At 36.8% G+C, this 13,844-nt stretch overlaps 2 protein-coding genes across 2 annotated transcripts in view; both read right to left on the bottom strand.

Annotated features, from left to right (window-relative positions):
- Positions 1-1,059: 1,059 nt before the first annotated feature.
- Positions 1,060-2,443, bottom strand: TAAR1 (trace amine associated receptor 1). The gene has a single exon (XM_079780918.1). It carries the CDS (start codon positions 2,347-2,349, stop codon positions 1,333-1,335), a length of 1,017 nt encoding a protein of 338 aa, XP_079637044.1. The 5' UTR covers positions 2,350-2,443; the 3' UTR covers positions 1,060-1,332.
- VNN1 (vanin 1) overlaps positions 2,392-13,844 on the bottom strand; it is a 35,720-nt gene continuing 24,267 nt past the window's right edge. Inside the window, exons 8-9 of the mRNA XM_079780907.1 lie at positions 10,813-10,960; positions 2,392-2,457 (exon numbers count right to left, since the gene is read on the bottom strand). Coding sequence (XP_079637033.1) covers positions 10,817-10,960 — 144 coding nt within the window. The 3' untranslated portion in view covers positions 2,392-2,457; positions 10,813-10,816. The remainder of the gene's footprint in view (positions 2,458-10,812; positions 10,961-13,844) is intronic.

A 13,844-nucleotide genomic window follows, 5' to 3' on the forward strand; every position in this document is an offset into this window, starting at 1 on the left:
TAGAGTGTCGGCCTGAGGACTGAAGGTCCCAGGTTTTATTCCGGTCAAGGGCAAGTACCTTGGTTGCGGGCACATCCCCAGTAGAAGGTGTGCAGGAGGCAGCTCATCGATGTTTCTCTCTCATCAATGTTTCTAACTCTCTATCCCTCTCCCTTTCTAACTGTAAAAAATCAATAAAATATATTTTAAAAAAATACTAAAAAAAAAAAAATGTTTGCTCACTTCCTTTTTGGGGATCTTATTTGAAACCACCATTGTCCCTCTTTTTGTGTATGCCACCCTAATAGGCTTGGCATGTCTACTCTGATTATGCCTCTTGTTATCCCTCAGGTTTCACTGCTTCGATGGATGACAGCCTCTCTTTTGGTGCAGCCTGGAGCCCAGCAAGTGAATTTGTTTTACTTCGTGTAGCTTACATTTTGAGTCCTACCCTACCAAGAACAATCTTGAAATATGGTTAAAATCCTTCCAGATACTTTCATGAACTTCAATAGCAGGTAACAGGCAGAAACTAATTTAATTTCTATTTTTTAATAAAAAGGAATTTAAAAAACAACTATGTGGTCAATAATAGGGAAATAGTTAAAAAATATCATTGTTCATTCATACAATGAAATATATAATCACTCAAAAATGCTTTTAAGAATTTTAAATAATATAGTTATTTCAGGAAGTGAGCTGTAAGTGATATTTTTCTTCCTATGTTGCTTTATGATATTTTTTTCTTTATTTTTCAAATTTCCTACAAGTATGAGAATTAGGAATACCTATACTCAAAAGATGAAAATGGAGATATTTAAAAATTAGTATACAAACAGTAAAAAATAAAAAATAAATGTAAAAAAATAATTAGAATATATATTAATAAAGATTTGTGGTAAATAGCAAAGTACATATAACTAATTATTCAATAAATAACATTTATGTGTAATTTTAGCTGATTTTACAAAAAACAACAACAATACAACTATACATATTTAAGCAAATATATGACAAAGTACTCTAATTTGCATTTCTAATGTAGCTTATGGTTTCTACCACTGAATAACTGAGTCAAGGACCAGTTTCAATTCCATGGTGGTACATGAAAAAACAGGGAAAGCTTTTTTAAATGTAGTAACTTAAATTCTGGACTTGCAAAGCTTCATATGTATGGTAAGAATGGCAAAGATTATATGTACTACATCCCAAGTAGGAAGCAAGATATAATCATCCTACCTCATTATACATTCTTTAAATCAAGTAACTGACTTAAAGACCATGCAGTTGGTGCATGTGGTGTTCATAAATATCATCACCAGCTGTTTTGCAAAACAGTAAGGTATTATAATTCTATGGATTTGATTCTAAAAATAATTGACACCTAGATGAATCTTTTTGGAAAATTTTACCAAATAGAATCATCTTCAACGCTCTTCTGAACCAGGGATAGAAAAATGCATAAATCATTGGATTAAAAGTAGAGTTCAAGTAGCCAAACCAAATCAACGCCTCATTCAAGGTGGGTGGGATAGTATAGTCCAGGAAAGGATCCATGACTGTGCAGACAAAGAAAGGACACCAGCAAATGAGAAAAACTCCCATCACAATCCCTAAAGTCTTTGCAGCTTTTCGTTCTTTGTTTCGTGAAATTCCATTTTTCTCTTCCAATCCAATTTGAAGCTTCAGATTTGCATTGTGAATTGATCTTGCCTGCCCTTTAGCTATGAAGTATATCCTATAATAGACATACAACATAATAGATCCAGGTATATAGAAAGAAGTCATAAAGGCCAGAACCCCAGGTGTTTTGCTAAAGAAGACAGAACAACCCCCTAAACAGTGAGTGTGTTCGTAATACATCTGTTCAGCTCCTTTGAAGTTTAGCCCCAGGAAGATCATTCCAAATGCAAAAAGAGCAGGGATGCTCCAGCTGATGAAGATCATCACAAAAATAACCAAGATACTGATCTTGGCTTTGTATCTCAACGGGTCACACACAGCATAGTATCGGTCAATGGAAATGAAGGACAAGTGGAAAATGGATGCTGAGCTGAGCATGATATCAGTGCTGGTGTGAATTTTACAGAAGACTTCTCCGAAAGGCCAGCAGTGCTCAACAGATCTCACCATGCTGTAAGGCATGACCAAGCACCCCAGCAGAAAGTCCACAGAGGCCATGGAATGAATGAGCCAATTAGTTGGGGTGTGAAGTTGCTTGAAGTGTGATATGGAAATAATAACTATCAGATTGCCAGCCACTGTGGTCAGAATTATGAGCACCATTAAACTATAGAGGGAAGCACGGACATCATTTGACCAGATGCTGTTCACACAAGAAATATTAATTATATTATGGCAAAAGGACATTGCTCCTGAAGGCTGTCCACCAGTTTATTTTTTCCTTTGTGTGTTGAATCTTCCTTTGAATCAGGTTACAGTTCCATCTTTCATTCCCATATACCTATCCCAAAAAACCTGGGAGGGAAAAAAATAAAAAGAGTGAATCATTGGCAATTTGATTTCTCTCACTTCTAACACATTTACCTATCACTTCTTGCTGAAAAAATAATTATTTGGAAAGAGCTTTTATTTCTAAATTTTGTTCAATAATTGAGTTTAATAATTTTTAAACATCTACTTGATGTCAGATACTGTGCTAGAAATAAAAAGCTGAATCATTAGGTTGAAATATGTAAAACTGCCACTTTTGTAAGTCAGAAAGACCAAATGATGAATTTTTCACATGCTTTAATCTATGGAAGTTTTGTAAGGGAAGCTCATATTCTAAAGGGTATATATATATATATATATATATATATATATATATATTTTTTTTTTAATGTGTCTCTTGTACAGAAGTAATATCCTATTTTTGCATTTGATCACATTTAAAAAATATTTTTTTACTTTATAATTGATTATAGTGGAAAGAAATATATATACCTTTACTTCCACTTTGCAAAGCACTTACACATATATTCCATGCATTGTTTCATATAACATTTTGACATCAATAATAGCAACATCATTCTTTATAAGGAAGACATGACAATTTTATTAGCAAGAAATTGAGGCTTCGTTCATAAAACCATTAAAGCTGGAATATGACCTGATGTCTCAATTACTAGTACAGTTTCTTTTTTACTAACCCAGAAAAAATCAACTCAGATAAACTATTTTCAAGAGCATTATGCTTTGAACTTTCATATAAGAATGCGGAATGTTTTGAGTAATGGCACCAACTGAAGTGTCCTTGTGGCCTAAAGTATTAAGGGTTTTAAATATTTTACCAAAGTATGTGGTAAGAAGGCAGTGCATAGAGGAAAGAGGCTGAGCTGAGAGCCCAGGGAACCCGAGCTTCAGTGTGGGCTGTGGGCAGGTATTGGAGCTCGTTTTTCTTTTTTAACCTCTGAAATCCATTACAATCTTTTCTCATGCAATCTCAATTCATAAAACAGAGAAAAGTAAACTCTTAAAAACAGAGATGCATCCTTCTACTAGCCTCCTCCTCATGCCTCACTGAAGAACCTCAAAGCTTCACGGGACCCAGTTTAAAAATGTACCTTTTGTTACTATATGATTCTGTAATTATCAGCTAAATTATGAAATTTGCAGTATATTTTGCAATATATAGGTAGTATAATAGATATATATATTATATAGTAGAGATGATAGATATATAGATAGATGATAGATAGATAGATAGATAGATAGATAGATAGATAGATAGATAGAGATAGATAGATAGATAGATAGATAGATAGATAGATAGATAGATAGATGGATGATAGACAGCAGTTTGGAGAAAGAATCTAAATTTATGGCAATCATTGAACAACCCGACACTACCAGTATATTGTGAAACTGCTAAAAAATAAAACAAGCCTTAGAATTTCAGGAGTTTGCCTTCCTTTTCATCTCTTTCCATTCCCTCTAGGCTGACAGTATAGACCAAGGTCACATAGAAATCTAAATTTATCCAAAACTAAAATTGGATGAATAGAATATTTAGGAAGTAAAATGCATATTTTAATACATTTAAAACACCTATTCCCAAACCCCTTTTCTAACTTCTGTTCCCAGGAGGAAACATATTCATACGAAATGAATCATAAGATTTATTTCAATAGATACCCAGGCCCAGCTGGCGTGGCTCAGGGGTTGAGCATCAACCTATGAATCAGGAGGTCTCAGTTTGATTCCCTGTCAGGGCATATGCCCAGGTTGTGGGCTTGATCCCCCATAGGAGTTGTGCAGGAGGCAGCCAGTCAATGACTTTTATCACTGATGTTCCTACTTCTCTCTCCCTCTCCCTTCCTCTCTGAAGTCAATAAAAATATATTTTAAAAAAATAGACACCCATACCCATTTCATGAAAGAACAAACAGTAAACTAAAACTAGGTTATTGAACTAAGCAACATTTAATTATAATTAAAATTTACCAAAAGAATTTTTTTTCATTATGAAGTTTAAGTATGCACTCAACTAAACTCTATTGGTTAAGTTACTAATCTTTTACTTAGACTTTTTTTTTCTATTTTCTCCTTTTCTTTCTTTCTTTTACTTATATTATTGGTATATTAAAGGAACAAAGCAGCACACCCTAATAACTATTTACAAGTGTTTGCTAATTAATAACTATCAGTTAAATAATCATTCCTACTTGATGTCATCTTGAGCAGGTTCACTCCATCAGGAGAAACTAGGGTAAAAAAAAACAGTAAGAGAAAGTGGGGGGTGGAGGGGACATGTTCAATTTTGGAAGACTAAATTCATAGAAGATTAAAAAATCACTTGCCAATTTTATATGCCTTGTATTTGTGCATCTAAAATGTTAGGTTTCCAGATAACAACTAAACAACTCAGAGGCGTTCCCCCTCATATTTTTACAACCTGATTTCAGAGAAATAAAGCCTTAAGCATAGTATCTTGGAAATTGTTGATATTAATGACATTTCAATAGAATAATTTTTCTGCCCAATTTAAGAATATTACACATCATTTTTGTGTGAGTTTTTTAAGTGTTATAATTTGTTTTTAGATTTATTTGTTTAAATAAATGCCCTATGATGATATCATGACTTGAATGGTTACCTAAGAACATGACATAACAGTGGTTTTGTTTCTTTTCTTTCAACTTTAAAAATTTAGATAGCTAGAAATGATTGTTATCTGTATATACAAATTTTCCAAGTTGAACATACAATAGTAAGACGGAAAGTTAATAAATCTCTCGTTAATTATCAGCTAAGCAAACACTTCTGTGCAAATAATCTAATCACCTGATGTTTGAAAATGACATTTGAAAATGATGTTTGAAATGAATTAAAAATATATTGGCAGGAGTTATAGTTTTCAATAGATCTGTCTAGCAGGACAGGAACTTGCTGGTAGAGTGCTCACAACGTCCCAATGAAGGGCCATCCACACTAATCCCACCTTGCCCTTTGTCCCTGACTTCATCAAACATCCATGTCTAATTGCTCAGTCCCTCATTTCCATACCATTGTATACAACTACTGAACCCATCTCTTAATGTACCATTACTCACAAAGCCATTCCAAGTGTGCCCTTTGGAGCTCATGGTCATCACTCTACTTCCTCCAACTCTTTTCTTTTTTAAAAAAATATATATTTTATTGATTTTTTACAGAGAGGAAGGGAGAGGGTTAGAGAGTTAGAAACATTGATGAGAGAGAAACATTGATAAGCTGCCTCCTGCACACCTCCTACTGGGGATGTGCCCGCAACCCAGGTACATGCCTTTGACCGGAATCGAACCTGGGACCTTTCAGTCTGCAGGCCGACGCTCTATCCACTGAGTCAAACCAGAAGGGCTCAAACTCTTTTCTATATGCTTTCCTCACTTGGTTCTAACGAAAATTGTCTCTCCTCTGATAATACTTCATCTCTTATCCTCTGCTAAAGGTAACAGATTTATCTCCTGCATCGCTAGAATCCCTTTACATTCTAGGACCTGGAGGAAGAGGAAGTGTCCTCTGGTTCTCATTGTCATTGCAGATCAGTGTTCCTCCTGCCTTTCTAAACTCCACCATCTGTAAGCCTTGAAGTTCTGTATTCACACTATATCTCCTCCGGCTATAGACATCTATGGATGCCCACGTCATTTCTCTTTATTTCTTGGAGATGTTAGCTTCTCACCACCTGTCACTTTCTCCAAGGCTACCTTTGCCAAATTCTTAATGATTTTTTTTTTGTCCACATAAATGATCCAATAATAAGGTAGCTAAGGAAGACTAAAATAAGATGACTTTGAATTTGACCTGAAGAAAGTGAGGAGCTAACCACGTGGGCATCTGGAGGAAGTGCAATCCAGCTACAGCAGTGGTTCCCAACATGGGGCGCACACCCCACAGGGGGACAATTGGATTTTTAAGGGGGGCAATTCCAGAATGAGTAACTAACAGTGAATTTTTTGCATTTCTTATGGTCCTAGGGGCCTCATATACAGTATACAAATATGTACTGTGACATATTTACGCATTTCATTTCTCTATTATATGTTTTGAAAGTTTACTTGCTATTTTTTTCATATCACTTCATATTATTATTATTATTTTAAACAATTTCTTAGTGATTTCTTCCTCAGTACTTCAACTGTCCTTTCATTCTTTTATTTTCTCTTTCATGGATGCCATGTTCTTTGGAAGCTTGTTTAGACCAAGTTAATGGCCTTTTAGGCTTCCTCCACATGAATAGGAGTTCACTTTTTGAGTAATAAGAATTATATGTCACGGGGGGGGGGGGGGGGACATCAGGATTTCAGAGATGTTTAGGTGGGACATGGCCAAAAAAAGGTTGGGAACCACTGAGCTAGAGGATACAGAGAGCAAAGGTTCTGAAGTGGGAGCATGCCTCATGTGTTTGCAAAATAGCACGGATTAGGGTGGTTGGAGCAAAGCGAGCAACACAGAGAAAAATAGATGGGGACGCCAGAGACGCTGCACAAAGCTGCACTGAATAGGGCCTGAGAGGCCACAGTAAGAATTTTAGCTCTGTCCTTGTGTGAAAAGGAAGGCACCAAAGCATTTTGAATCCAGCCACATGATCTGACCCGTTCTAACAGATTCATTGTGCCTGCTGTGTTGAGAACACAGGCAGAAGGCAAGGACAAAAGTGAGGCGATGATGAGGAAGCCGAGGCACTGACCTAGGGGGTGAAGATGGTGGTTTGGGCCAGGGCAGTGGCTGTGATCATGGAGCGTGGCGATCAAGTTGGGATATGTTCTGATATTCAGCAGACAGGATTTTGATGATAGATTGAACGTGGGTTGGGAGAAAGTTGTCAAGGGAAATAGCAAGCCTTTTGGTTTGAACAGCTTGTCCAGTGGAGGTCCCATTTACTGAGATGGGAAATGTGCCGCGCCAGCACAGCCAAGGGTTTGGCAAGCCTGAGAGGGTCCGGCGAAGGATGAAGAAAAGACAGACAAAGAGAATAAGCTGGGTCTAGGTGGATCTTCTGTGCCTGGTTGAGACCACAGAAAAGATCCAGACTGCAAGCTGAGCCTTTATTTTATAGTCAGAGGTAAACAAGGTAGTGGTCACCATAGTTACAATGTTCTTGTGAGTTTCACTTGTTTTGGCAGCACTTGCTACACATCCCACAGCCCATTAGCTACCCAGGAAGGATCTAGGGAGCAGTCACAAGATCAAGCTTCATTATGCTACGAGGGCTGTGCCCTCTAAGCTGGGACTTGTTTTCGGCTTTGCCAGCAGGTCGGTCCGAGGCTTATCCCTATAACCGCTCCCTACAGAAAAGATGGTGGTTGGAGAAGGACAAGAAGCAGGAGGAAGTCAGGAGTTCAGTTTTGAACTTGGGCGGTTGGAGCTGTGTGCTGAACAGTATGGCCTTTTGTAGCCCAGCTGCCTCTGTTCAAGTCTGGGCTTGGCCATTCACTGATTCTGCAGCCTTGGACATGCTACCCAACCTCTTGAGGCTGTAGTTTTCTCGTGTTGAAAAATAATCTATTTCCTGGGCTTTTCTGAGGCTGGAATAAGTTAATATTTGTAAAATAGCACCTTATGCGTGTGTTAATCAAATAAGTAAACATCCAGTGGGAATGTTAAGGGCATATTAAGGGAATGTATAAGAAACATCACAAAGCTTTTTCAAGAATACACACATGTTTAAATTAATATCAAAAGATATGTTCTTGAGTGTCATTATAGGCAGAGGGAAAGGAGAGGGGGAAGGGAAACAAGGAAAAAAAACAATATGATAAAATTAAACAGAGGTAGTAAGTTATAAGGAAATGGACTGTCTTTTATTCACTGTTATAGCCCCAGGGCCTGGAAAATGTCTAGAATACTCAAAACTGATTAAAGTATTGATTGAATGAACAAATGAACTGAGGAATTCATTAGCTCATTTCTGTTCTCCTTGGGATCAATAAAAATTTGGGTACATACACTTTGCCTGGCTCTAAATTCCAAAGATAAAGGATAAATCCTCATAGGCATCTGGATATAAATTTCTTGATTGTGGTAGTGGTGTTTGCATAGGTCCAACGCATCCAACACTGTACACATTAAATATGGGCAGTTCTTTGCATATCAATTATGCCTCAATAAGGTAGTTTAAAAAGTAAAAAGGAAAGAGGGTCAAGTTAGCCTAGGACAGTGGTCGGCAAACTCATTAGTCAACAGAGCCAAAAATCAACAGTACAACAATTGAAATTTCTTTTGAGAGCCAAATTTTTTAAACTTCTTCTAATGCCACTTCTTCAAAATAGACTCGCCCAGGCCGTGGTACTTTGTGGAAGAGCCACACTCAAGGGGCCAAAGAGCCGCATGCGCTATAGGCCTAAGGCTTTGCATCTGTAATTTTGGAAGCCTGGGGACTCTAAGGAGCTTAGAAACATTTAAGGAAATTGTATGGCAATTCAACAATCCTATATTTAGCCAAACAGTAATCAAATGAAGGTAAAAGAAAGACAACAAATATATGTTGATGACCATCTTCTGAGAAACTCTAGGAAATACTCTTAACAGTAAAAAAATCAAACCAAAGTTTTTTAGATAGTAAGAGGTGAATAAAAGGAACATTAGTGAATTAAGATTTTAGTTTAAATTAAAAAATGATTATAATAATATGACATGATGCAATGCTTGTTAAATAAGGATTTTTGAAATAAAAATAATACATTTTGACAAAACACTAAATGTTAACCTGGAACTTAAATTCTCAACTATCTCACTAAATCCCAGTTGTTATCAGGGTTGGTGAGGGGCTTATGAGTTCAATTTCCCAACTAGATCACATGATGCCTAGCAAAAACTTAATTTTGTAAAGTTCTCTAGCAACACACAAACACACACACACACACACACACACACACACACGCACACACATAGAAAATAGGTATGGAATGGCATGCTCCAAATTCTCAATATTGTTTACTCAGAGATACTGAGATTTAAACAAAAAATTACAACAAAGAAAGTATAATACCACATTTTTGCAATAATTTTTCCTGGGTGGTGAAATAATATATGAGTTTTGCTTTCTTCTCTATAATTTCTACATCTTCCACATTTTCTACTATGAGAATGTTTCACTTTCATAATCAGAAGAAATACATTTAATAAAATCAAATGCATTGTAAATGAATTAAGTTTCCAGTGAAACTTTTAAAAAGCATTGTTAAATCATTATTAATATGTTTATATTATTTGTGCTTCTTTTGCTTATATAATTCTTTCTATGAGTTATTTTTACCTTCATATTAAAATCATACTTTTGCTAAATTTCTGAGCTAAAGCCATGCAAATTTGTTCTGCCCTATAAGTTTGGAAACAAAATTAGGACTTGATAATAATTTTATTCCTAAAATATGTTTGTAGCTCTGAAATTTATCCAATAATTTTTATTAAAATACTAAGCATATTTTTGAAAAATAGCTATTTTAAGAGAAAGAAAGAGACAAGAAGCAGGGAAAACAGAATTTCCGAATGTTTAGGTCGTGATTCTCGGGGTAAGACATCACTGGAAGCAAACCGTTTCCATCCTGAAGAAACAGGAAACGTGGCCAAATCCATCTGTTTGTTTATCCATCACCATAGTCCCACAGATAAGAGGGAAAGCAATCTACAGCAATACTGTGGTCAATAGACTATACCTGAACGTGTACATGTATCAGATAATACGTATCAGATTTCAATCATCGTAACTGAAAGATTCTTAAGTTAATTGATCTAATATATGGCATGTATAGACACACACACACTAACATGTGAAGCCATTCAGAAATGTGCCAAGATTATTGCCAAATGATAGTTGTGCAAATCAGATTTTAGTTTTGTAATTTAGTATATAGTAACAACACCATACATTTTAATGTCAAAACCTATAAAAATCTCTAGGAAGACTCCTTTTATTGTGCTAAAACTAGCCAAGTACACAACATGGAATTTCCTTTTTAATGTACAAGAAAAGGAGGTTTTAAAAATCGTATTTCAAAAGGGGACATCTGCAATACTTTTGACAATAAAGATAAATTTTAAAAGAAATCATATTTCAGCTTACCAAGTTTTTCCCAACTTTCCATAGGTAAAGTTTTCATAAAAGTGCAACATCTTAAAAAGCATGTGAAAGCAAGCTATTTAAAATATTTAACTATTTTTTAGCTTCTCTTATTAAAGCAGGTATTAACTAATTAAACTTATAGAACCCTTGTTAATCTTCGCATTAAACAATCCTAACATTAATATATGAATAAGTACCAAACCGTTGGTAAGTCTTATTCTCTTGAGCATTCTCCCTGTATTTGCAGTTTGGCGTGGCTGTCAGGTGAGTGCATTCAGACCTACCTGCTCAGGTGAGTGAACAGAGCAAGCGGATGAGCCCACAGCAGAAACGCTGCCTTTGGGAGGAGGCCACACAGCTGCTGCTGGCTGGAGCCGCTGCTGCTCTAAGATAGGCCACAGCTAACAGACAGGATGACGCAAACATTGAAATCTGAAAAAGATAAGCTGATAATAAATCTTTCTGACACAAGGTAACAGTATTATTGAGAAATACAACTGGGAGGTGCTTCTATTCTAAACCAGCATCAGGAAGCTAGCAGTGAGCAAGCTAAATGGAGAAGGTAAATACTTTAAAAATAATCTCAAGCATGGGTCACCAGTAACCAGAGTCATGGGTGTTAACAGCATATAAATGAAAGCACCTGTCCATTAAAACCTCCTTAGTTGTTGATTGATTTGAAAAGAAACTGCTCCTGTATCAGACACCGGTACAAAGGAAGCAACTAGCACTATAAAAATTGTTCATTTTTCAAATCAGATGACTTGTACCACCAAAGGCATATTCCTAAAAAGGAGAATGTCCTAGATTCAGTGACATCTTATAGTTAGAAACTAATTTAAAACAGTGGCTTTCAAACTTTTTTTAACCACTAGGAAGAAATGCCTTTTATAATATGACTCAATACACATGTAGGTAGGCATCCGTAACAGGAGCAAATGTTTTCATTTAAAAACACCCTTAACTCATTCAATTAATTCACTCTGATATTTGCTATTTTTAATTAGTGGGAGTCACACCCTATAATGTTACTAAACACAATTAGGAAAGTACTGCCTTAGAGATTATATGTTCACACATATTTAGTTCATCAATTTTTTAATGCCTATATATAAAACTTCCAAAATGCCGTCTTATACATGGAGCCAGGGCCTTCAATATAGCAAAATGGATAGTTGAACAAGTGCAGTGTCTCATCTATTTCTATCTGTTTCTCATACTGACACAGGAAATCATAAAATCATTATGATAGAATAGAGGCCTGATGCACGAAGATTCATGCAAGAATGGGCCTTCCTTTCCCTGGCTGCCGGCACCGCCTTCACTCTGGCCGGAGCTGCATTTTCACTCCAGCCCAGAGCCGCCTTTCTGCCTTCCCACGCTGCCCAGAGGCCCAGAGCAGCTGGGGCGGTGCAGACGCCCCCAGCCGCTCAGCGCCTGCGTATGCAAATTAACCTTTCATCTTTGTTGGGTTAATTTGCATACTCACTCCTGATTGGCTGGTGGGCATTTGCAAAGGTACAGTCAATTTGCATCTTACTCTTTTATTAGTGTAGATTGATTATTGGTTTCAATTCTTCACTCTCTTAGCAACTTTACCTTTGTCTTTGCTTCATTGGGAGTGGGACATATTTCCCTGACCTTTGAACTTAAGCTTTGCATTTGACTTGTTTTGGCCAAAAGAATGTAGACCAGTGATGGGCAACCTTTTGTGCTTGGTGTGTCAAACTTCGCCAAAAAACTGAGCATAACTCGGGTAGTGTGTCACTTTGAGGAAAAAACATTATTTTGCAAATGTTTCATCCTCAGGAGCAGCAAATGTTTCATCCTCAGTATGCGGCCGCCTCAGCGGCCGCGTGTCATCAGAAATGGCTACACGTGTCAGTGCTGACACGCGTGTCATAGGTTCGCCATCACTGATGTAGACATAAAAAAAGGGTTTCAGTTTCAAGACTAGTCATGAGGAGAACTCACAAGTTTATGAATGTCCTCTGTGCCATCCTTGTCCAAGGAGGTTGAGAGGCATGTGAAAGAGTCCAGGGCATATAGATGCACAGTACATGGCGAAGCTACGCTAGCTGCCTCTACAGATTCATGAGCAGAAGTTGCTGTTATTCTAAGCTACCGAGTTTTGGGATGGTTTGTTACATGGCGTTTTCTTGGCAATAACTACCTGGATTAACTGTATTTCTGAAAGAAACCCTTGTTATCTATTAGTCTGTTTTCCTGCTTTGTCATAACACTGCCACAAGGAAAATGCTGACACCACACAACAGGTCACCTGTGGTTTAAATAGCCATTAACAGCCCAGCCAGTGTGGCTCAGTGGATGATTCTCTCTCATCATTGATGTTTCTATCCCTCCCTCCCTCTCCCTTCCTCTCTCTGAAATCAATTTAAAAAAATATTTAAAAAAGAAAAATAAATGGCCATTAACTAAAGTTGCAATAGCAAAAACAAAGCATAAAATAAAAAGTACACTTTACTAAATGAAGCCGACCTTTTACTGGGTGAATATAACTCCTGCTTCAGAAATTGCTGGATGTTAAGGTTGGTTCTAGAAATAACACCCAAGTTCACTTCTTAACAGTACATAGAAAATATCATTCATCTTTCTGAAAATGAGTCTCCTGTGTGCCTGAATCATTTAAGTACTTTTCTTTATTAAAAATGTTTGATGTTGACACTACTGTAGGTATCCCCCATTTCCCCCCTCTCCCTCCCTTGGACATCACCACACTACTGCCTGGGTTCATGGGGTATATATATATATATTCTTTAGCGAATCCCTTCACCTTCTTTATCTAGTCACCCTCTTCCTCCTCTCCTCAGGCACCTGCCAATCTGGTCTATGTTTCTGTGCTTCTGGTTCCATGTTGTTGGCCAGTTTATTTTGTTCATTAGATTTCACAAATACTTTTCATTTTGTGAATGAGTTTTCTTTGCAAGCAAGCATAATGCCTCATGTATTAGAGTTCTAGGAAATCAGAGTCCTTATCTGCTTTGTTCATTACTGTCTCACCATCACCTAAAATAGTGTCTGAAAACCATAAATGCTCAATACATACTTGTTGGTTGAATAACGTTGAATTACTGATTAAATTAATTGCTCATTTTTTAAAGCTATATATATATATATGTGTGTGTGTGTGTGTGTGTATTTTTTAAATTGATTTCAGAGAGGAAGGGAGAGGGAAAAGGAGATAGAAACATCAATGATGACAGAGAATCATTGATTGGCTGCCTCCTGCATGCCCCCACTGGTGATCAAGCCAGCAACCCAGGCATGTGCCCTTGACTGGAATCGAACCTGTGAC

Source organism: Cnephaeus nilssonii, assembly GCF_951640355.1.
Source record: "Cnephaeus nilssonii genome assembly, chromosome: 9".
NCBI lineage: Eukaryota > Metazoa > Chordata > Mammalia > Chiroptera > Vespertilionidae > Cnephaeus > Cnephaeus nilssonii.